Source organism: Schistocerca nitens, chromosome 8, assembly GCF_023898315.1.
Source record: "Schistocerca nitens isolate TAMUIC-IGC-003100 chromosome 8, iqSchNite1.1, whole genome shotgun sequence".
NCBI lineage: Eukaryota > Metazoa > Arthropoda > Insecta > Orthoptera > Acrididae > Schistocerca > Schistocerca nitens.
The window spans coordinates 351,405,985-351,431,795 of NC_064621.1; the positions used below are offsets into that span (position 1 = coordinate 351,405,985).

At 40.4% G+C, this 25,811-nt stretch overlaps 1 protein-coding gene across 5 annotated transcripts in view; it reads left to right on the top strand.

The window, feature by feature from the left end:
- Positions 1 to 25,811, top strand: part of LOC126199367 (importin-11) — a 195,930-nt gene that overhangs the window by 56,350 nt on the left and 113,769 nt on the right. For 4 of the 5 annotated variants that reach the window (XM_049936261.1, XM_049936263.1, XM_049936260.1 and 1 more), the window contains exon 8: positions 5,205 to 5,384. In XM_049936261.1, the coding sequence (XP_049792218.1) occupies positions 5,205 to 5,384 (180 nt within the window). The remainder of the gene's footprint in view (positions 1 to 5,204; positions 5,385 to 25,811) is intronic. The other variant, XM_049936264.1, reaches the window with a different exon arrangement.

A 25,811-nucleotide genomic window follows, 5' to 3' on the forward strand; every position in this document is an offset into this window, starting at 1 on the left:
GTGGGTTTCACAGGGTAGTTATGCCTTTAATGGGTTAGTTGATACTGGTGACCAGACTGGAATGGTGAAGGTGGTGATGGAAGGATGTATGGAACTTGGTTGTGTATCTAGGTCTAATACAGGGTTTCATCTGCCTCTTGTTGTGCCCTGAAATGAGGAATGTCCTACCCACTATCCTTCCCACCTGTTCCACAGTGGTATTCCACCCCCCCTCCACCCCCCCAACCCCTCCTGAATCTATATGAGATCCTCATCCATCCGTGCACAACCCCTGCTCCCAACTCCTGGCCTCATGGCTCATATCCCTGTAATAGACCAGATGCAAGACCTGTACCATAGATTGTCCTCCTACCAATCCACCTCCCTTGCCCTCTGTCTAACTACCTGACTGAACCAAACTGCCCTACCCTCTCTCCATCTTGTCCATATATGTTCCCACAAGCAGAACTTTACCTTCTCCCATCCCACCCTGCTGCCCCAACCTCTTCCTTACCCCTGCCACCCAGATTGCTTCTGCCATCAAGCACACAGCAGCCAGAGATAGTGGTTTTTGGTGTGTGTGTGTGTGTGTGTGTGTGTGTGTGTGTGTGTGTGTGTGTGTGAGAAGAGCAAAATGGGCTGGATTGAATTTCATAAACTAAAGAGGGTTTTCAGAACTGAGCTTCCAGTTTGCCTGAAACAGCATGATTACAGGAAAAGTATAGTACAAGTATTCACTTATAGCAATGTAATACAATTTTTTTACATTGAAAGTGAGGGTTGCTTGGTGAGCAATTTTGGAAATTTCTGTTGGAGACAGGGTAACAAACACATGGATCAAGTAACAGAAAAGAAATTAAAGAAGTAATTACAGCTATAATCAAAATTCAGTAGAGGTGAGTGAAAGATGTAGCTAGCAAAATGGATGATTGATAAAAGAAGGAATCTCAATTTCAAGAGATGGTGTTGTAATAGAGGGTGGGCAGATGGCATTAGAAAACACGCAGAAATAACATTGATGCATGTAGCTGAGGACAATAATCTATCAATTTGTAGAGAAAGGATGCCAACAGTCATAATTCTTGCCAAGTATTTTAGTTTGTAAGCAACCAGTTTCAATGCTTCATTAGCGTTACCTTCAAGCCCATATATATTGAACTGGATGCTGTGGACTTCTGTTGTTTCAGCGAGTACACTCCAGACACATGACAACTGTTTTCATTACAGCTTATGGTATTCTTTCTCTACAAGTTCTTTGTCAACTGCATTCCCACTGTAACCCTACCTCTACTATTGTAATTTGGTATGCTTTTACCTAAATAACAGAAAAACCTTTCTCTATGTTGTGATGCGTACTATACCCCGACAGAACAAATAGTTCTGTTATGGGAAAAGCCGTGTATAACCCTTGTACTAAAATTTAGTTTACTTTCCATATAAAATACACTATGGGAGGATAGTCCTAGTAATAGGAAAAGCTAATCAATAGAGTTACCCTTTTTACAGGATTTGACCGTGTGTTGTGTCTAATGGATAAGTAAATCAGACTATTCAATTCTTTTTCCACCATTTTACCCAGCAGTTAAATAGAAACGCAGTGTGAATATTATTATTTTGAAGCTAGGACAACTCAGTTGTAAGTTCATTTAGTAGTTTAAAACATGTAATAATGGTCGCCAGCCTATCCAGGCAATGAAACAGTGAAGTATTTGGAAAAGCTGAATTACGAATTTTGCCCTTTTTTTTACTGTTGAAGTTTCTTCTTGAAATAAATATTACTCCACGTAAACAATATTGGTGCAGACACTGGAATTTTTTTTATCTACTACACCCTTATATATTATGTTTTTAAAAGAGAAAGAGCCCAGTAGATAACCTCAGGGGAGCTAACAAAAAATGGCCATGGGGGATCTATAGAAAAGCATATTCTATAATAAACAACGTAAATATTAAAATACTTAGATACTAAGGCACACATTTTTTATACTGAACATTTCACTTCAAGAAAACCTCTTTCTTGTTGGAATTTAATTTCAAAGGCTTTGAACTAACTCAAAAAACTGGTTCAAATGGCTCTGAGCATTATGGGACTTAACTTCTGTGGTTATCAGTCCCCTAGAACTTAGAACTACTTAAACCTAAGGACATCATACACATCCATGCCTGAGGCAGGATTCGAACCTGCGACTGTAGCAGTCACGCGGTTCCAGATTGAAGCGCCTAGAACCGCACGGCCACACCGGCTGGCTTTGAACTAACTCTCTGTAGTCATTTACCAGATTCTAGTAACTTGGCTACACTAAGATTGAATTTTGCTTATGTAAACTTTTACTGTAACACTTTGCAATCATTAAGAAAACACAAAAACAATTTAAAAGTTGCCTCTTTATATTAACTTGGCACCTCATAAGTTTGTAAAATAGGATACTCAGATTCATCTAATACAAGGAAGGAATCCTATATAAGTGTTTGATTAGGATGAAATAGCAGGCTGAACAGATTTCTTTAAAGTTCAAGAATGATTATTAAAAACACAGTTTAAATTAATGTTTCACGCTGTACAAAAGTAAATTTAATATAAAAGTCTTACCTGGTAGCTGTACGCTTGGATGTGGTGAACCATTATGGTGACTACACTACCCACAGTACAACCTGCAAGTCTCTTGTTGTATGGGCCTAATTCCTCTTCTTGGCATCGTACAATTCTACAGATATTAGCCCAACAACTCTCAGCTATGCTGTAAGCCATCTGCAGTCTCCATCTGAGGCATTTTGTGCAAATTTGTAGGCAAAGCTACTCCTACTCAATAAAGGTGTTGCCTCATCACTACTGCCTACAGACTGTGGGACTTCCTCCCCGCACTCACTCTAGATAGTGCACCAATTCGCCCTTGCCACCTTTTCCACTCCCCAGAGCCACTTTCATTTTAAACAAAAGCACACTGGCTTTTTCATAACACCTATTTCTTCTATTATTGCTAAGCGTGACCATTTTTTCAATTGTCAAATTTACATTAATGTGAACAATTTATACACACAAATAATTTTAAGTATGAAAGGTTATCAGAAAATTATTTAACGTAACAAACAATTTACATATCATGTAGTGGAGATGCTGAGTCACTATAGCCACAACAAAAAGATTCACACAATTATAGCTTTCAGCCATTAAGGCCTTTGTCAGCAATAGACACATGTTCACATATGCGTGCACATGCACACAAACGCAGCTTGCACGCACGTCTGCAGTCTCAGAGCTGAAACCACACTGCGAGCAGCAGCACCAGTGCATGATGGGAGTGGCAACTGGGTGGGGGTAAGGAGGAGGCTGGGGCAGGGAGGGGGAGGGATAGAATGGTGGGAGTGGTGAACAGTGAAGTGTTGCAGTTTAGATGGAGGGCAGGAGAGAAGGTGCAGAGGGGGGAAGGGGTAAGTAGTGGAAAGGAGAGAAATAAAAAGAATTAAAAGACTGGGTGTGGCAGTGAAATGATGGCTGTGTAGAGCTGGAATGGGAACAGGGAGGGGCTGGATGGGTGAGGACAGTGACTAATGAAGGTTGAGGTCAGGAGGGTTACGGGAACATAGGATGTATTGCAGGGAAAGTTCCCACCTGCGCAATTCAGAAAAGCTGGTGTTGGTAGGAAGGATCCATATGGCACAGGTTGTGAAGCAGTCATTGAGATGAGGGATATCGTGTTTGGCAGTGTGTTCAGCAACAGGGTGGTCCACTTGTTTTTTGGCCACAGTTTGTCAGTGGCCGTTCATGCGGACAGACAGCTTGTTGGTTGTCATGCCTACATAGAATGCAGCACAGTGATTGCAGCTTAGTTTGTGAACCACGTGACTGGTTTCACGGGTAGCCCTGCCTTTGATGGGATGGGTGATGTTAGTGACCCGACTGGAGTAGGTGGTGGTAGGAGGATGTATGGGACAGGTCTTGCATCTAGGTCTATTGCAGGGGTATGCGCCATGAGGTAAGGGATTGGGAGCAGGGGTTGTGTAAGGATGGACGAGTATATTGTGTAGGTTCAGTGGATGGCAGAATACCATGGTAGGGGGGGGGGGGGGGGAAGGATAGTGGGCAGGACATTTCTCATTTCAGGGCACAACGAGAGGTAATTGAAGCCCTGGCAGAGAATGTAATTCATTTGCTACAGTCCCGGATGGTACTGAGTTACGAGGGCAATGCTCCTCTGTGGTGGGACTTTGGGAGGTGGTGGGAGACTGGAAAGATAAGGCACGGGAGGTTTGTTTTTGTACAAGGATGGGAGGATAATTACAGTCAGTGAAGGCTTCAGTGAGACCCTCGGTATATTTTGAGAGGGACTGCTCGTCACTGCAGATGTGATGACCACGGGTGGCTAGACTATACGGAAGGGACTTCTTGGTGTGGAATGGGTGGCAGCTGTCTAAGTGGAGGTATTGCTGGTGGTTTGTAGGTTTGATATGGTTGGAGGTACTGATGTAGCCATCTCTGAGGTGAAGGTCAACATCTAGGAAGGTGGCTTGTTGGGTTGAGTAGGACCAGGTGAAGCAAATAGGGGAGAAGTTGTTGAGGTTCTGGAGGAATGTGAATAAGGTGTCCTCACCTTCAATCCAGATAGCAAAGATGTCACCAGTGAATCTGAACCATCCTGGATTTTCCATTGTTTGAAACAATTTATAGTGTTCTACTTACGTTGTTCACATACAGTACAAAGAACTTCAACCTCCAGTATAACACACTTTACTTTACATATACAGAAAATACGTTACCAGTATGCGAAATTTTTAAAGAAAGGTAAATTATAAAAATTTAAGTGAACCATAAACAAATATTACCATTCACAACTGTATAATGGATCTACAAAACCTAGATAATTCATCAAAGTATAGAGGAGGCCTTTACCCATCATGGGATGTCAGATAGCTTTGATGATGATAATCATGATGATGAACAAGCTGCAACACTGTGTTATAAGTGAACAACTCTTTCTTAGTTGTGTTATATATTTTACTGCTCACTTTTGTAATTGAAATCAAGTCAGTCTAGTTGGTTTTTCTTGTACTCTTCCCTATTAAGTCTCATTTCCGAGCCTCTCCCATCTTTCATATTGTCTTATTCCTTTGCACACATGCACATGCACTTACATTCAAAGTGCTTGCATATTTCTTGCATCAATTTTCCCTTGGAGAAATGTTTTTTTGAAACTGGAAGAAAGTAAACATTATTTTTCTCCACTCAGTGGATGATATCCTGTCTGCCTCAGAAACAAAGGAGCCAGCCACACTGAAAGCACACCAGGTGAAGCAGGACTTCTTCACTGAAGATACTTTACATGAGATGTGTCGTAAGCTTGTCTCTCACTACTTCCTCCTGACGCAAGATGATCTGCAGCTGTGGGACTCTGATCCAGAAAGCTTTGGTGAGTTCTAGTAAATTTCTTTATCAATGAACTGAACTGATTTGGAAAACACCTGTAATGTTTTAATGGTGCTTTCAGTATGAAAAAAAATTAAAAATCCAAACAGGTCTTTCACTTCGTGGTGATAAGCTTCTGCATGGGGCTTAACAGGAAGATGTTGAAGTACTTACCCATACTGAGAAAGTTCAGCTGCAGCTACGTTTGGAAGTAAAATGTTGATCACGACTTTTTGGTATAAAATTTAATATGTTATATAATCTAAAATGTACCTTTATTCTGTAGTAGTGTGTAAACAGTTTTGAAATTTCCGGACAGATTAAAACTCTCTGCTGGACTAGGGCTCAAATCCAGTAACTGATAGTATCGCAAACACAGGGTACTCAGTGGTGCAGCTAGATTGGTCACTGCCCAACGCAGCATGTACCAAAGTCGTCTGCTGAAGTAAAAGAGTTAAAACTGGGTACACTATCAGTACTTGAGCCAGGATCTTACTATTTGATAGGCACCAATTAAGCCAACCGGGCAGGACTCAAGACCAGCCCCCACAGCTTCCAGTTTACCAGTCCCTCTCTCCAAGTTTTCAAACTTCACAGCTCTCCCACGTACCTTGCTGAAATAGCACTCCTGGAAGAAATGATATGGTAGAGAAACAGTTTAACCACAGAGTAGGGTTTCTTGCCAGAATGAATCTTTTCAGTCTGCATGAAGTGTGCATTGTTTTAAAACTGCCTGTCAGATTAAATCTGTTTGCTGAACGTGTAACGCTACCGCCCTTAAACGGACGTGCGTTAGCTGTATAAAGCCTGTACTGTAATAAGTTCACGGGCTTCACCTTATAATCAAGGATTTTAGTACATAAATTGACCGCGTGTACCTAATAGAAGCAAGATCGGACTTGTAATCAGTCAATAACTACAGTGATTCATCAAGCATATGTAAAGTATAATTGCTCGTTCGCATGGACAAGAAGTATACACAGTAGATGCTACCTATAATTAATGATTCGGTCGCCAGCCTACTTAGGCAATGAGTGAGCTTTTCCTTGTACTAGTGGGTGCATGTACAAGCATATTAACACGTAGTAATGATGCGTTATATGGCAAAGTTTGGACCCGGAAAAATCCATTGAACTAAAGCTTTCTCTTTTTGTACTAATTTGGACGAGCTAAATTCACACAACACCACACAGCAATGATTATTACGAACTGCATTTCGTATATTGATCAGACTGAAATCGGGCATAGATTTTCCTAGAGTGCACAGTTTTGAAAACACACATACAATGTCACTATTGAAATTGGGAAAACAACACTAATACACTTACTGTTCAATAAAGGACTTAAATTTACTGGTCAAATATGATCAGCACATTCCAAGGTTTGAAAGAATGAACAAGAGAAGGGGGGGGGGGGCTGAAACTGTTATGGTCGTTATACTGAAACTGTTAAGTACTAAAAGGCAAATTAACACTCAAATTTATCAATCAATGGATAACTACTCTTTTGTCTTACTTCTGAATAATTTAACTGTCATTAGTTCTGTCTCAAGTTAATTAAATAGCATCGCTAACTCAATTCAAAAAACTCTCTTTCAGTTTAGTCATACTTTTGTCCTGTACCAACATTTGCAATAATTCATAGAACTTTAAACTTCTTTATAGCATAGGTTTGACTGCTGATAATTCTCATTTACACTAATTATAAACTTTCAGTTCAGGATACTCGGGTTGCACAATACGAGGTAAGGATCCTGTCTAGGTCAGTGATCAGGATAAGTCATGGCTAAGGCAATTCTGGTAAAAGTCACGTTATTATTGAACGGTTAGAAACATTTTCGACACTGGTCCACACAAATACACTTCTAAAGATGAAATAAATGTTTGACCTGTGCAAGTCGGTGCGGCGGTTGGCGGGCAGCGAGGTAGCGGGCAGCACGGCACACATACAAGCGCGGCTAAGGCTCACGCTACGTAGGCACTTTCCATCTTCTTAGCGTCGTAATCTTTCCAATTTTGTGCATCAGAATATAGCCATGCCAAGTAGTCGTCGGAATCGGTTCATCCGAGGCTCAATGGAATCCACTTTTCCTAGGTAGCCGCCTCGGTACAGTACGTGTTCCTCTGACCAATTCACCACTCCGACTCTTACTGATGCTCGCCTCCGACTGACTACTGAGCCCGTTGTGCCGAACCGCGCCCAGTGTGCGTTTTCCCGCGCTCGCCTGCCTCCACCCTTTCCCGCTCCCCTACAGGTAGGGTATTCACCACAGGTTTTCTACTACACATATCCTAATGCATTACCTATGTATGGACCAAGTGTTTAAATTACAATTTCCACATTTTACAATAGTTTTAACATTAAGTACACTTTCTTTTGATTATCACATCATTTGAAATCTAACATAATTAATAATATTCATTTCAAAAGTTACTCACAGTTTCTTTAACATCACGAAAAGAGCAAGAAATTAAATCAACCATTTTTCACACTAATTTAGAGAAATTCATAAAGAAAAAAATTATTATATGTACAGTTGTCGTTACACATGCCCCTGTTTCCAGAAAATTTTGCTTAAGTCCAAATTTTATGGGAACACTTAATCTTACAATTATACAGTGGTTCTGAATCTTTACTTAAATGTGCAAAAGGTTTACACTACATATGTCCTACTCCCTGTATATAAGTTTACACTCTTTTAACACTTCGAGAATAATTATTTATCATTTACTCAAGTGCCTTTTGCACAGTCCAACTTCTCATCATAACATTACTAAAATAGTAATTTAATTAATCCTTCTAATTTTCTCAAAGAAATAATTTAAATTTTGGAATACAAACATTTAACTACAAAAACAATTGCATATTTTGTACACACTATAAGATAATTTGTCGCTGCTTGCTTTGAATAGCAGTCCATTTCCTTACTTACTAAACAAAATACACACATATATTCAAAAAAATTAACTACACATATTTGCTGCCTATTATGCGGATTTGGGCAGTCCTTTTCACTTCATATTGTCACATCTCCTGGATCATATTTACAATTTTCCATCGACTATTTATCTGCCCTCATTGGTATTTGGAAGTCCTTCATATCATGGTTCGTACACTGCCCATTTTCATTTTTGACAGTCCCATCTTTTATCTGGCTGATAGCATTTATCCTTTCATTTCAGTCCCTTTCTCCATATATTTTTACAGTTACAGTACAATTGGTAATCTGAAACTCTCATAACTACATTAGCACACTTTCAAGGGTATACAGACATTTACAAAGATTAGTTACATTTAGAATAACTTGGGTTCAGCATAAGATACAGCACATTTATTGCCAGTCGCTTTCTGATTATTCTTATCTCACTCATTTCTAGGAACATACAGTTTCAGGTCCACAATATTTCTTACACCTAAAGGTCTTTTGGATTTTGGGTGGATCAGGTAGTAAGCATTGTCGTGTGGAATATTCTGTATTATATATGGTCCATTATAAATATATTTAAATTTGGAAATTTCATGGTTTAGTTCACTAGACTTTTCGTGGGTTTTTAAAAGAACATAATCTCCAATTTTAAATTTTGAAACTTTTAAATTTTTATTGTGTCTTTTAGATCTAGATTCAGCTTTTTGCTTTGCCCTTTTTATCACCAATTCTTTCTTTTGAGCCAATCCCAAACTTGTACAAGGTGGAAACTCTAGTTTTTCTTCAATTAAACTTTTACTACTTCTGTCTAACAAAATTTCTTCCGGTGGAAATCCTGTAGTTTCATGATGTAATGTGTTCATGACATTCTCAAAATCCGATATAAATCTGCCCCAGACTCCAAATCAACAAACCAATAATTCACTTTCAGGTAACACTGAGATACAGTAATAATAAAGTCATGCATAATACTAATAATATATACAAATACAGTATCCTGCCCCCAGTCTCTTTATTAACAAGGCAGTCTTATAGGGTTCATAAAACAGTCACTTAAGTCTGGTGGCTTTTTAGGCCTCCTATTTTCTACATCTTTCACTAAGCCATTCAGATCTTGCCAACGTTTCGTTTCATCAGGTGGCTTTTTAGGTTTTGAAATTTCAAAGTTTTTAGCAAGGTACAACATTTCCTGTTCTGCTATCATTTTATCAGGTGGTTCTTTTTGTTCCTGTAATTCACACTCCTTCAAAACATTTATTAAGGCGTGCCCCAGTATAGTATCATCTGGAGGTTCCTGCAAATTATGCCCCTGTTTTACATTACTGAATAATTCATTCGGTTTTTGCCCACTTCTATTTACTGTATCTTGCTCTGGAAAATTTTCACTAATTTTCTCATACCTTCTTTCAGTAAAAGTATATTTGCTTTCGTCTACACCTAAAAATTCATTTTCGTCTGTATTTGTGTACCTTTCATCATCTGAACTATCGTCGGAATCCGACCATTCCGGATCGCTTTCAGGTTCTAACATAAAAGCTTTTCTGAGACAGGCACTAAGTTCCTCCTCTGTATTGTCGTCAGGCTTGGATTTCAATTCAATCTCCTCTTTTGGCAAAACGGCCTCATCCTCAGCTTTATTCACTTCCACTGTGACTTCATATTCGGTGTAATCCTCGTGGACTTTGATTACTTTCAGGTAATCATCTGCCCCTTCTCCACGGTGCCTCTCGGTAGCAGCTTGTACCATTGGCGGACTGTTAGCAGAAGTTATTTCTTCGTCAATGCTGAGGATTTCATCCTCCAAATCCTTCCTCTCCTTAATCTGCATCCTATTGGCGGCACGCGTACTTTGCGCGGCGCTATTTATTCTCTCCTCTTCCAATTCGGGCCACGTCACCTTATCGACGTCCCTATCATTTCCTTTCCTATTAACTACCTTCTTCGCCTCATACTCCTTAAAATCCTCCCACTCACATTGCTTTAGGCCCTTGTACAGATTATCGATCTGCACACGCCAATCAGTTACTTCTGCTAATTCATCCTCGCCTTTAATTTCATTGCAAACACTGCTAACCGCATCTCTCTGTGTATTCACAGTTTCCTTTATCGTTTCCTTTGCCACGGAATTATTACTCGTAAAGTTTTCATTAGCTCTGACGGCTATATTCGTATCTACTGCTGCCGTATTTCTAACGGCTTCTTTCTTAACAGATGTTCTGCTAGGCTGGGCCGTTGCCCTCTGATGCTCCACTCGCCTGTTAACCTGTAGCGTTCTGTGCGGCAGAAATGACTCATTCTGGCTCGCAGCTGACGCTTGTTTCGCCACCACACACCGCGGCGTTCCATTCCTGTCCCTAGCCTGTCTCATTACATTACGGTCGGTCCAGTATCTTTTTTCAAATCGGGGCCTGTATGTATTGTCCGCTTCCGTTTGGCCCGCAACGTTCGCGGAAATTAGTTTCCCGCGTCGTTATTATTTTGTGCGGTATACTCTCTACCGCGACCTGAATAATTTCCTCTACCTCTTCCTCTGCCTCTTCCTCTCTGTATTATATTGACGCGAAATCCATCGCCGTCATTTCGTTCGTCATTATTACAATTATTACGATGACCAAAATTTTGATAATTGGCACGACTTTCGCGCCAATGGTCTTCGTCTTCGACCCTTTCTAGAAATGCTTGGAAGCTACGATGATTGCTTCCTACGTATCTCTTTGAATCTTCTGGAAGCTTTTTGTATAGCTCCCAGATAATTTCTGAATCTGATCTTCTACCTCTTAAGTGTGTCAATTTTCGGTACCAATGCTCGCAGAAATCTTTCAAAGAATTTCTGCCCCTGTTATCATGAAGCTTGGCCATGATAAATTCGCGCCATAAATGATCCTGCTTTTGTTCGGACCAATATTCTTCCGTAAATCTCTGCCTAAATTCTTCGAACGTCATTCGTTCGGTATTTAAATTTATTCCCCAGCGCTTAGCATCACCTGCTAAGGCGCTAATTACAACATTTATCTTTTCCTGATCAGACAAGTGCTCAGGAAATACTCTCTCGCAATTTTTGATAAAATCTAACGGATGCCACCCGTTATGTTTCTTGGCTGGATCGAAGCGTTCCTCGCCTTCTAACAGCTTTGTAATCGGTGTGCCATTACAGACAACACCAGGCCTATCTTTAATTTTATTCTCAAGGTCAAAAATTTTGCCTTGAATTTTCGAAGAATTTTGTTCACATTCGGTAACTCTCTCGCCTAAATCTTTTTCAGTGTCTGAAACTGCCCTTTTCAACTGTGAAATTCCTTGTTGACATTTGTTTACGATCTCAGTTTTGAGACCGAAAACTTTTTCGTCTACTTTTGTTTCTACCAGGGGCTCTACTTTCTCTTGTATGTTGAGAATTTCAACATCGAACCTACTGTTAATGTTAACAATTTCCCCCTGCATAGTGTCCATATTTTTGTTAATGGTGTCAATTTCAAATTTCATAGTATTTACCACAGAACTTAAATTACCCACCTTTTGTTCTACCTGTTCTATTTGTTTACTAATTTTAATTCCCTGTCCTTCAACCTGTGCTTTAATCCGATCCACCTGTTTTTTGAGTTGCTCGTCAACGTGTGTTTTAAGCTGTTCGTTCTGTGTTTTGAGCTGCTCGTCAACGTGTGTTTTAAGCTGATTAACCTGATTGCCGACTTGTTTTTGAAGCTGATCATTCTGTCCTGCAATTTGTTTAGTTAATTGTTCAAATAAATCGTTCATGCTTAAAATGTTCACACTGTTTTGTTCTACGGAATCGGTGTGTTCCGATACTACTTCAAAAGTTTCTTTCGGTTCTTTCTTTATCTGTGGTGACTCAAACATGTCAGTGGATTCATTCACATACCCACTATCATCTACAAAGTCACCCTCTACTTCCTGTTTCATTCCTTGCTGCTTTCGAGGCGATCTCGCCATTTCAATCTGTTCGTTAACGTGTTCGTGGTACTGTATGTACGCCAATTGTCTTCTGCTAATGCCATTTGTTATCTGGCCGCGTAAACTCCGGCTACTGCCAGCCGCATTCTCCATTTCGCTCGGCGCATCTACCCTGCCTACATTCCCGTACATATCGAATGCCAACTACAACACACTGTCGTACTTGACGTTCACTGCAGTTTACTTTACTGACTTTTATTGCTATTCGTGCCACTGGACATCCACTGATCGATCTTTACGTTAATTTGTAACCGACAACAACTGGAAGTCCTGTCACCGGGAAGCCACGTGTAACACTACCGCCCTTTAACGGACGTGCGTTAGCTGTATAAAGCCTGTACTGTAATAAGTTCACGGGCTTCACCTTATAATCAAGGATTTTAGTACATAAATTGACCGCGTGTACCTAATAGAAGCAAGATCGGACTTGTAATCAGTCAATAACTACAGTGATTCATCAAGCATATGTAAAGTATAATTGCTCGTTCGCATGGACAAGAAGTATACACAGTAGATGCTACCTATAATTAATGATTCGGTCGCCAGCCTACTTAGGCAATGAGTGAGCTTTTCCTTGTACTAGTGGGTGCATGTACAAGCATATTAACACGTAGTAATGATGCGTTATATGGCAAAGTTTGGACCCGGAAAAATCCATTGAACTAAAGCTTTCTCTTTTTGTACTAATTTGGACGAGCTAAATTCACACAACACCACACAGCAATGATTATTACGAACTGCATTTCGTATATTGATCAGACTGAAATCGGGCATAGATTTTCCTAGAGTGCACAGTTTTGAAAACACACATACAATGTCACTATTGAAATTGGGAAAACAACACTAATACACTTACTGTTCAATAAAGGACTTAAATTTACTGGTCAAATATGATCAGCACATTCCAAGGTTTGAAAGAATGAACAAGAGAAGGGGGGGGGGGGGCTGAAACTGTTACGGTCGTTATACTGAAACTGTTAAGTACTAAAAGGCAAATTAACACTCAAATTTATCAATCAATGGATAACTACTCTTTTGTCTTACTTCTGAATAATTTAACTGTCATTAGTTCTGTCTCAAGTTAATTAAATAGCATCGCTAACTCAATTCAAAAAACTCTCTTTCAGTTTAGTCATACTTTTGTCCTTTACCAACATTTGCAATAATTCATAGAACTTTAAACTTCTTTATAGCATAGGTTTGACTGCTGATAATTCTCATTTACACTAATTATAAACTTTCAGTTCAGGATACTCGGGTTGCACAATACGAGGTAAGGATCCTGTCTAGGTCAGTGATCAGGATAAGTCATGGCTAAGGCAATTCTGGTAAAAGTCACGTTATTATTGAACGGTTAGAAACATTTTCGACACTGGTCCACACAAATACACTTCTAAAGATGAAATAAATGTTTGACCTGTGCAAGTCGGTGCGGCGGTTGGCGGGCAGCGAGGTAGCGGGCAGCACGGCACACATACAAGCGCGGCTAAGGCTCACGCTACGTAGGCACTTTCCATCTTCTTAGCGTCGTAATCTTTCCAAATTTGTGCCTCAGAATATAGCCATGCCAAGTAGTCGTCGGAATCGGTTCATCCGAGGCTCAATGGAATCCACTTTTCCTAGGTAGCCGCCTCGGTACAGTACGTGTTCCTCTGACCAATTCACCACTCCGACTCTTACTGATGCTCGCCTCCGACTGACTACTGAGCCCGTTGTGCCGAACCGCGCCCAGTGTGCGTTTTCCCGCGCTCGCCTGCCTCCACCCTTTCCCGCTCCCCTACAGGTAGGGTATTCACCACAGGTTTTCTACTACACATATCCTAATGCATTACCTATGTATGGACCAAGTGTTTAAATTACAATTTCCACATTTTACAATAGTTTTAACATTAAGTACACTTTCTTTTGATTATCACATCATTTGAAATCTAACATAATTAATAATATTCATTTCAAAAGTTACTCACAGTTTCTTTAACATCACGAAAAGAGCAAGAAATTAAATCAACCATTTTTCACACTAATTTAGAGAAATTCATAAAGAAAAAAATTATTATATGTACAGTTGTCGTTACACAGCCCCCACAGCTTCCAGTTTACCAGTCCCTCTCTCCCAGTTTTCAAACTTCACAGCTCTCCCACGTACCTTGCTGAAATAGCACTCCTGGAAGAAAAGATATGGTAGAGAAACAGTTTAACCACAGAGTAGGGTTTCTTGCCAGAATGAATCTTTTCAGTCTGCATGAAGTGTGCATTGTTTTAAAACTGCCTGTCAGATTAAATCTGTTTGCTGAACAGGGAATCAAACCTGGAACTTTACCTTCCACAGGCAAAGCTCTTACCAGATGAGTTCAAATTCCAGTTTGCTACACAATTTTAGTCTGCCAGTAGGTTTCAGAACAGCACAAACTTAACCGCAAAGTAAGACATTCATTCTGGCAACAATCCTTACAGCATGGCTAAGCCATTTCATTGCAGTATACTTTCTTCCAAGATTACCAGGCCATTGAGGTATGTAGGAGAGTAACTGTGATGTTTGGAAAGTGAGAGGCACTGGCACTATCAAAACTGTATGGATCAGTCATGAGTCATGCCGGGATAGTACAGTCATTAAGAGCAGTGCCCATGAAAGACAAGGTTCTGGGCTCAAATCCCAGTCCAGCACTCAGTTTTGACCCTTTGACTGTTGGAGATAATCTTTCTATATGCATTGAATACCTTATGTTTGGGATCGTACCAGCTGCTGAGCAACTTGGGTCTCGTACACTAAATATTTCTACAACATATGCAGTGATGACTATTTTTATCACTGCCAAGACTAACTTCCAGTGACAATAATGGTTATTCAAGCCACAAATTTCTGGTTTGGAAGCTCCTCTCGAAATCAGTTACCATAATGGCAAAACCAGAAAGATTTTAAAATTCCTTTTTTTCCCACTAAGAGTTGTGTTTTGTTGGTAGATTTTTAAATGATTTTTCTATAATGAAAGGGATGCATCGCTTTTGATTCACTTCAGTTGATCATTGTTCTTTCCTTGCTACCTAATCATAATATTTTCTATTCTGCATGTATTCCTCACTATATAATAACTCAAGAAAGAAAGAAAGAAAGAAATATGGTAGTAATTGTGTGAATATGATTAGGGTCAGGCTACAGTTTGATGGAAAGCAATTTATATTATGTTGGCTGTAAAAGATGTGGAGCTTTCATGTTATGGCTGATTAAGTTGTACAGTGAATGAGATATACTATTTGTGATATCACTTTGTCATGTGGTCATTCATTGAGACATAGTGAAATAACTTTTTGTTGACAGCATCATGCATGATGTTTTTTTTTTTTTTTCCTTGGGCTCTAGTAGACATTTGTCATTGTCCATATTACATGTATTCTGTAAATATTGTAGCTTTCCTAGTCCTGTTTTGTGGGTTATCAAAAGGGTTTCTCAAGAGTCATATAACTACTTTTGCACCAAAATCTGATGAATGTTTACAATTAAATGAGCTGAGCAGGCTGTGTTGTCCAACTCCAATTATTTCTGGAGTGGTAGCTGTGAAGCTTATTTTAATGTACTTTACACAACTTAAGCGCGCGCACGCACACACACACACACACACACACACACACACACACACACACACACACACACACAGTAAATTATTACAAACCCAAAATATGAAGGTATGGGAATAAATTCTGTTGATGAATAAATAATTGATTTGGATAATTACTTTTAACTTTTGTTTAATTGGTGCAGTAAATGCTGTAGCTCTTTTTTGTCAGATTTGTATTATAGCTCCTGGTATTTGCACTATTATATGAATAAAATCAGTTGCTTGCATTTACTATTAATACTATCAGAAATAGTAATAGAAATGTCACAGATGGTAAAACATGCTCCTTTCCCAAGAATTTCATACCCTCTTACAGAGTTTTCAGTTTCTGAAGAATTATCATCATCTGTTGTAAGGCAGGAGTGCTGTTACATGTGCACTGTATTAGGGTAAGTTTCAATACTGTTATTTTGTGAATCTGTCCTCCAGGGAGCTCACAGCTTTTTCATAGGTATGTAAGGGGCAAATGTGAAACCCTGAACCATTGTGCTACTTCCCCCCACCCCCCACCCCTTCCCCCTGCTGCTGTCCCCACCCCCTACCCCTACCCCTACCCTCACCCGCCAGCTATCCATCTCTCCTTAGATCTGTTGATTCCAGTCTTAGGCCTTGGTGATTGCTTACATTTTGCCTGTGCCTGTTAGATTGTCCTACTTGATTTCTTCTCTCTTTTACCTTTTTAATAAAATAGTCTAGTCCACACTTTTAGTTTTGGACTCCTCTCTTGCTGCTGCTGCCCCCCCCCCTCCCCCTTCCTCCCTTTTTTTTCCAATTGTGCAAGTCATTTGGGGAGGATAACTTAATTGAGACAACTTAGATGACACCTTATCCACAATATATGAAGATCACCTATGCATTCCCACTATGTGGACAACTTATACTGCCAAAATAATCTAGTACCTAATTGGACACTGTAGTGTCATCAGGCACCTGCTTTACCATAGACCCCTGACAATGCAATCCTCACATTGTAGATACCCAAGCTGTTACTTCCTGGAGCAAGTCAAAGGAGTGAGTACCTATTCTTTTGGGACTCTGATCACTGAACATCAAATTTGTTGGACTCTGCTGTGGCTAGGTGGCACACAGGCCGAGAGCCCTCAACTAGAATTGTCCACATTATGGCCAATACTTTGGAAATGAGAATAAGTATGGAATTGTTGACATGGCTGCCTCATTGACTTAAAGTAGAAAATGTAATGTGCGTTTCTGTAGCCCGCAGCCTTCACTTCTCTACCCGTGGCGTGGAGCCGGTTAGGAAATAAGGTCCCATACAATTTACTCAATAATTAATTAGTTTTAGGATAAAGAGTGACTCGTTCACAACAGTGACGCCATTGTCTTTCTGTGGAGAATATTTAAGATAATTTAGATGGAGTAGCCGCCCTTGAAACAATGTGGAATGGATCCTTATTGATTAAAGCAACAACTGAAATGTAATCTCAAGCACTGTTGACTGCTGGGAGATACACTAGACCAACGACAATATCTTTCATAGAGAATTAACACTGCAGTTCTGGGAGGATGTGTGGGACTATTATGTGAATCATGAGGCAATGAGTTGGGAACAGGGATTGTGTAGGGGTGAATATTGTGTATGTTCAGTGGGTGGCAGAATATCTCTGTGGGAGAGGTAGGAAGGATAGTGGGTAGGACATTCCTTATTTCAGGGCATGGCAACGAAACCCTGGCGGAGAATGTACTTCAGTTGCTCCAGTTCCGAGTGGCACTTACAAGGGGAATGCTCCTCTGTGGCTGGACAGTGGGACTTTGGGAAGTGGTGGGTGACTAGAGAGAGAAGACACGGGAGATCTGTTTTTGTACAAGGTTGATAGGGTAATAAAGCTCTGTGGAGGCCCCAGTGAGACCCTTGGTATATTTTGAGGGGGACTGCTCGTAAGTACGGATGTGATAGCCATGAGTGGCTAGGCTGTTGGAAAGGACTTGTTGGTATAGAATGGGTGGCAGCTTCAAAGTGGAGGTATTGCTGGTGGTTGGTAGGTTTGATATGGACAAACTTCAAGCAAGGTGGCATGTTAGGCTGAGTAGGACAAGGTGAAGTGAATGGGGGAGAAAATGTTGAGATTCTGGAGGAATGTGGATAGGGTGTCCTCAACCGGACCAGATCACAAAGGTGTCATCACTGAATCTGAACCGGTGACGTCTGGGATTCTGTGTGTTCAGTCAGGATTCTTCTTGATGGCCATCAAATAGGTTGGCATAGGATGGTGCAAAGCGGGTGCCCATAGCCATACCTCAGATTTGTTTGTACTTAACACCTTCAAAGCAGAAGTAATTGTGGGTGAAGATATAATTGGTCATGGTGACTAGGAAAGAGGTTGTTGGTTTGGAATCCATTGGGCATTTGTAAAGGTAATGTTCAGTAGGCATAGGCATGAGCATGGGTATAAGGGATTTCATTGTAAAGGGAGATGACATCAGTAGTGATGAGCATGGCACCATGTGGTGAAGGAACAGGAACTGTAGAGAGTCAGTGGAGGAAGTGGTTGGTATCTTTTAAATAGGAGGGTAGGTTGGGGGTGATAGGCTGAAGGTGTTGGTCTGCAAGAGCAGAGTATCACTCACTGGGGGCACTGCAATTGGCCACAGTGTCCTGTCCTGGGTGATTGGGTTTATGGACTTCAGGAAGCATGTAGAAGGTGGGAGTGCGGGGAGTGGTAGAGGTGAGGAGAGGGATGGGTTCCAGGGAGAGGTTCTAGGATGGGCCTAGAAGGATTTGAGGAGAGATTTCCATAGTGGAGTCACTGTGGCAGGGTTTGTAGGTGGATGATTCTAACAGCTGGCGGAGTCCTTCCGACAAGTAATCCTTACAGTTCAAACCAACAGTGGTCGAGCCTTAGCCAGGACGTAGGATTGTAAGATCGGGGCCAGTTTTTAGGTGGTGGATTGCAGTTCTTTGGGCAGATGTAACATTAGCTTGCAAGTTGGTGGGTGTGGGGAATGATGGTGATGCAAGGTTCAAGATTAAGCAATTCTGGAAAGTTAATAGGGGGTGATTTGGGGACAGTGGGGGTAGATCGTGGTTGGATGGAGGAGTGAACTGAGTCATACAGGGTTAGTGATGTAAAATGCTTGGGCATTTATAAGTTGGGGTAAGTGTCCAAAATTCATAAATGCCCATGCATTATATGTTTTGAAGATTAATTAATAAGTGGCACTTACAAAAAAATTTTAACTGATATTTTGTTGTGGAAAAGGTGTTTTGCAATACTGCTTCTGTAATGGTTGGGTAAAACAAGCTGAAAAAGCTGTTTGAAAGTTAGGGAAGAGTTGTTGTTTTTTGTTGTTGTTGTTGTTGTTGTTGTTGTTGTTCTTGTCATCGTCATTGGTTTGATGCAGCTATCCATGCTACTCTATCCTGTGCAAGCCCCTTCATCTCTGAGTAACTACTGCAACCTGCATCCTTCTGAATCTGCTTACTGTATTCATAACTTGGCCTCCCTCTACGATTTCTACCCCCCACGCTTCCCTCCAGTGCTAAATTGGAAATCGCTAATGCTACAGAATGTGTCCTAGTTATTATTAGAGTTGTTAGGGGAAATAAGTTGGGCTGTAAATGTAACTATACTTTTTTAATTAGGTCAATTAGTGGGGTAGTACATAATAAAAAAGGAAACCAAAACTCAAGTTTAAAAGTAATTCTTGAAATAAGGTATAGTTCATATTCATGGTTTCATATCAGAAAGGTCATAGTTCGTAGTAATAGAAAGTCATCGAGTAAAACAGAAGTAATATCTGGCGTTCCCCAAGGAAGTGTTGTAGGCCCTGTTTGTTCCTGACCTATATTAACAACATAGGAGACAATCTGAGTAGCCCTCTTAGATTGTTTGCAGATGATGCATTTACCGCCTTTTAAAGTCACCAGATGACCAAAATTAATTGCAAAATGATTTAGGTAAGGTATCTGTATGGTGCGAAAAGTGACTGTTGACCCTCAATAAAGAAAAGTGTGAAGTTATTCACGTGAGTACTAAAAGAAATCTGCTAAATTTCGATTACGTGATGTCACACAAATCTGAAGGCTGTAAATTCAACTAAATACTTAGGGATTACAATTACAAATAACCTAAATTGGAATGATCACATAGATAATGTTGTGGGTAGAGCAAACCAAAGACTGTGATTCACTGGCAGAACATTTAGAAGGTGCAACACGTCTACTTAAGAGACTGCTTACACTACACTTGTCTGCCCTATCCTGGTCTATTGCTGTGCAATGTGGGATCTGCACCAGGTGGGACTGACGGATGACAACAGAAAAGTTCAAAGAAGGGCAGCTTGTTTTGTATTATCGCAAAGTAGGGGAATTATGGGTGGCAATCATTAAAACAAAGGCATTTTTCATTGCAATGGGATCTTCTCATGAAATTTCAATCACCAGTTTTCTCTTCCGATTGTGAAAATATTCTGTTGACACCCACCTACATAGGGAGAAATGATCATCATGATAAAATAAGAAAAATCAATGCTCGCCCTGAAAAATTTTAATGCTCGTTTTTCCTGGGCGTTCAAGAGTGGAATGATAGACAGACAGCTTGAAGGTGGTTCATTGAACCCTCTGCCAGGCACTTTTTTTTTTTTTTTTTTTTTTTTTAAATAGCAGATTAATCTTGTACATGTAGATTAAGTAGGTAGCCTGTAGGTGGTATTTTTACTTATGCTGTGGACTGCAAAAATGTTAGAGTGAAAAGAGTTTATCCATAATGATTTTAATTAGGGATGAGTGGTGCTGATTCCGATTCCACAAGTCCAAGAATCACCAGTTCTCTAGAAATCGACTAGCATCAGAATCAAATGATTCCAGGGTCCTTGGCATCAATTCTTTGTATTAAATCTTTTTTTCATTTTAGTGTTCTCATTTTATCTTCACAGCTGACAGTCGTATAAAAGTAGATAAGGAAACAAGCCCAATACAAAACTGTGGTCTATCTCAAATGTCACTACACCTTACAATAAAGCACTTTTTTTCCCATTAAAAACAGTGTAACATTTAAGAATATATTTACTATCAAGAAACACATGCCAGCTGTTTAATACATTCAGTAATAATTTTGTTATTAATAATCATTTTTCAGTAATATTCAGAGATTTGACACAGATTACAAAGTGTGTTACGTTACAAAGCAATGATCTAAGAACAATGTTTTTTTTTTTTTTTTTTACCTGCATATCACTAAACAGCTATTCACTGCTGTGTGTGTGTGGGGAGGGGGGGGGGGGGGCGTTTGAACGTGTGGGGTGAGAGGGGAGGGAGTAAAACTGGCAGATGATAAGCAGCTGTCAGTAACGTGCTCTCTTCCTTGGTACAGCAAGTTGGAATGCTAGTGGGGAGGGAATTCTTCTCTCTTCTTTCCTTTTGTTCTCAGTAATAAAGGCAGTGACTGACTCATGTATGTTTAAACGTAAGTATTTACTAACTCCTAATTGGGTGTATTCTCCCATCGCTTAATTTAATTATTAATCATAGACTCTAGCAGTAAAATCTTTAAAAAGTACTTTCTTTATAAATGCCCAGATTTTGGACATTTGAAACTGCTTTGGGCAAATTTCCAGGGCAAATACCCATTTGCCCAGCCCACATCACTAGTCATGGTTCAACATTGGTCTTTAGAGGAGTAATTGTGGGTGAGGATATAGTTGGTTTTGGCAACTAGGAAGGAGGTTGTTGGCTCAGAATCCATTGAGCATTGGGAAAGGTAATATTCCACAAAAAATAAGAGAAACGTAAAGGAAAATGAGAATCTCCCCTGATGACAGAACAACCAGCACGTAGAGATATTACACTTGTCCCATAGCAAGCAAGGGAACAAACAGTGACTTAACCGAACTAACTTCCGCCTCAGTTGCATTTCTCTTAATGACTCAGCAGTGGAACTGTGGTGGACGTTACCAGTCAAACAGTTGACATCCCTCTTCTCCAAGACGTCACACTGCAAAAATTACATTTATTGGTTTTTCACCTTCCTACAGTCTAAAACTATCATGTTTTAAAATACTTTAAGCACAGAGAAGAGGTCTTTGTGGTGCTTTTGCACATTGGTTATTCTGTCTACTTTTAGCAGTAACTGCTGAGTACGATGATTTGAAGGTGGAAACTGTAAGAATTCAACTTACAACTCCCCTCAGATACATATGCATCCTAGCAGGAGAAGAAAGGCCTACATTTGTTCTCTCTCTCTCTCTCTCTCTCTCTCTCTCTCTCTCTCTCTCTCTCTACACCCCTCCCCCACCACCCCCATATCTTTTTTGGCGATTTTGGCATTCACATTTACAGGGCAGCTAGAATACAAATAGTTGAGATCAACTAGTTGAGCAGTTCCTTCTGGTTTTAGGTTTTGTCTGGTGAGTACAGGGACCTCCGTGAATTTTTGCGTTACTCCTGGCCCCCCCCACATTGACTAAATGCCCAGCAAACCTAGGCACACATCTATTACATGATGGCATATCAGAGTGATATGTGTAGCAGTGCCTATTAACCCAATATTTTTATGACACAACACTAGATACTTACTGACACTCCATCATGGTGGTCCATATAAAAAGTCAATTGATAACCATATTTCTCTAAAACCTATATATCACATTGGTATGAGAGTGCAAGAAATGTGCAGGTCATAATGCAATACCCTACTCTTCCAGACCACCTCAATGCTGTTCCATGGTGGTGTTTCAAGAAATAGCCGAGGCATTCAGAAGTAGACAAAGAGCATTGTAACAACAAAGGAGAAACCGCTCTACTAAAGATATAATTATATGCAAACTACTACTATAAGAGACATCATTTAATCAAAGCAGAGCTTTCAGGAGAAGTAACTTACTTCAGTTAATGTAATATATGCATAGATATGGACCAAACTGTGATGTATCTATTGACATTCATTTTACTTAACACCAATCCTTCAGAGACAGCCAAATTAATGACTCTGTACCTCAAAGTAATGGTTTCAAACACTTTTCACCCAGATTTTACTCCATATTAAATGTTATCACAGCTTTTAACACTCGGTAGACAGATTCTAATAACACCTCTTTTACAGACTGGGTATTAAATGGTGCACTAGTGCAATGCAAAAAGAGCTCTACAGAACCAGATATCATACACAATCAAATGCTGTACCACCTTCGTGACCACAGCAAGCAGAGTATTTTGATGATGTTTAACAATATTTGGCAGCAGAGAAGTTGTCACACCCAATGGACAAAAAGTGTCATTGAGTGTGATCTATCCTGGCAAATCAACTGTGTTTATTGATCTTGGTTGTCCAGCTGAGTGCAGTCGTTTACGTAATATGATATTTCCATGGCGTATCTTGCCATTATATTCAGGTTATACCTGTAGAATAAGCATCTCGATTACATTGCATCTCCTTTACACTCCTATCCGCTCTCCACTCCTTCCCTCACTACCTGGTCACATGCCATGTTGGGTGGGGTGACGGGAGGATGCAATCCCAGATGGCGAGCACAAACTCCAGTATTCAGTGGTCTTGGCCAATGTTGTGACTTCCATTGACCTAGTGCTGGGTGCCACTCTTTACTGAGAGCGAAACCACTGTCGGCCCTCATATTTCAGGAGCGTCATTTATAACACAGTCTCTAAATGATAGGTCTGCCTTAGCATTTCAGTTTGTTCCTATTTCACTGAGTCCCCTGTAGCCATGCAATTTTTTGCAACCACAGATATTGTTGGTTGCTACAGTTTGGTTTCATTCCTTGCATCTTTTTTTCAATTGTCCACACAGTCTTCCTAATGTATGCCTTAACTGCATTTGCATAGAATATATTTGACACCCAGTTTACAGATCCCCATGCCATCTTCCATCATACCTAATAGTATGTGTCTTTCAGTGGTGGACCGAAAATGCATGTCGTGTTACATTGAGCCAAGCTTCTGTTGATGTTGTTTGGTACTTTGCTGTTGTGTGTTAGATACACCATTGTCTTATCCTCTTCATCGTGGTCTGTTTGCTTGATCTGTACCTTCTGCCTGAAAGCACTTTGGATTTGTCTCCCACAGTGCCTGTTCTTCTTGAATACATCCTTGCGGTGGTTGTGAACCCCCTTGCTAGACTTGTTGTATAGCATGTGCCATGTGGAGCAGTGTATAGCACACCCTCACACAGTGAAGGATGATGACAGTTTCAGGCATGGAGATACGAATCATTGAGAGTGGCTTTCTGGCGCACACTGTGTCCCATAGTGCCATCTGCTGTGCCATTGGCTAGGATGCCCAAAAAGGAGAGTTTGCCATTCTCTTCCACCTCCATAGTGAATCTGATGCAGGGTGCAGTGTTGGACAAACTCTTGAAGCCTTCCCATTCTCATGGGGCCACTCCATAAATGTCTCATCAATGAATCTGAAAAAGTGTGAGGGGTTCAGTGCAGCTTTTTTCACAGCTTTCACTTCAAAATTCTCCATTAGTACATTTTCCCCAACCAATGACAGTGGGCACCTGTGGTAATGCCACCCATTTGTTCATAAAATTTCCATTGAAGAGAGAGAATGTAGATGTGAGGACAAATTCAAAGAGCTTAGTCATTGTGGTGTTGAATTTCTCCCTGATCAAAATGAGGGGAATCAACAAGCAGCACTCTGTTGAAGAGGGAGACAACATCAAAACTCACCATAAGGTTAGGGTTACAGAGGCACAGTTCTTGCAGCTGCTGAATAAAATGCGCAGAGTTCCTGATTGGTACTGACATTAGATGTTTGCCGAATTGGTACAGAGATACAACTGTGTTGAATACAGTAGTCCATACAGGAATGTCTTATTTATGAATTTTTGGTAAGCAGTGGAGCCTTGGTGGTGCAGCAGCCTATGTTCGAAGCTTTTTGATGATTGCCTTCAGCAGGGACTAGCATATAAGCACGATAGTTCTCCTTTTTACTCTGTTGATTGGGTCTCCTTTAAATTTTCTTTGTGCTGAATCCTCTGGTAGATCCTGACAGCAGTAGTAGTACAGTGGCATTTCCTTTGTGAGCTGGTAGAGTGATTATTTCAGTATGATTCTGCAGTTCTCAAATGGCAGTTCTCTCCACTTTCGTGATCTTTGTCTTCAGTGGATTAGCTCAAGTGAGTACATAGTGTGTTTCTTGAGGTATCTCTTATGCGTTGTTGCTGGAGAGAGTGTGAATTACTTGTTCTGTACCACTGATGAAATCTGCAATAAATGTAGCAGTCAATGTTGGTGTGAAATTTAGTCCCTTTTCCAGAACTGATCTCACCTTGTTGCCTATGTCTTTACTGGTGAGGTCAATTAGAGTTCATCATCGCTTTTCTTGTGGCTGTTCTCGTGCTGCCAGATGTTCAAACTGTTAGACTGTAGCAATGCATCACATCACGATTGGTCCACTTGATCTCAAGAGACAGCGTCAAATCACTCCCAAGAATTAGGTGAGACTAAAAAAGCCACTGTTAAGTGGAGAACGTGCTTTCAGGCAGAAGGTATAGGCCCAGCAGATAGAACATGATAATGAGGATAAGACAGTGGCATTTGTGATGTACACCAGCAAAGTATCGAACAAAATCAGCAGAATCTTGGCTCAACATAACAGTAATGCCTTCGTAAATGGTGTCTACTGTATTCCGTGCAAATGGTGTAAGACTTTCATCAGGCAGGCTACGCAGATAGTCAAAAACAGGTGCAGGGAGCACAGGAGACACATCAAACTTCAGCAACCAACAAAATCTGTATTTGCAGAACACTACATTGCTACAGGGGACTCTATGAAACTGAAGTGCTAAGACAGACCACATCATTTCGAGACTGTTATAAATGAGGCTAGTGAAATAAGAGACCTGATGACCTGATAAGCCATAACAATGGCTTCGCTGTCAGTAACGAATGGGTCTCAACACTCAGCCAATTGAAGTCACAAGGTTGGTCCTCGTCCTCA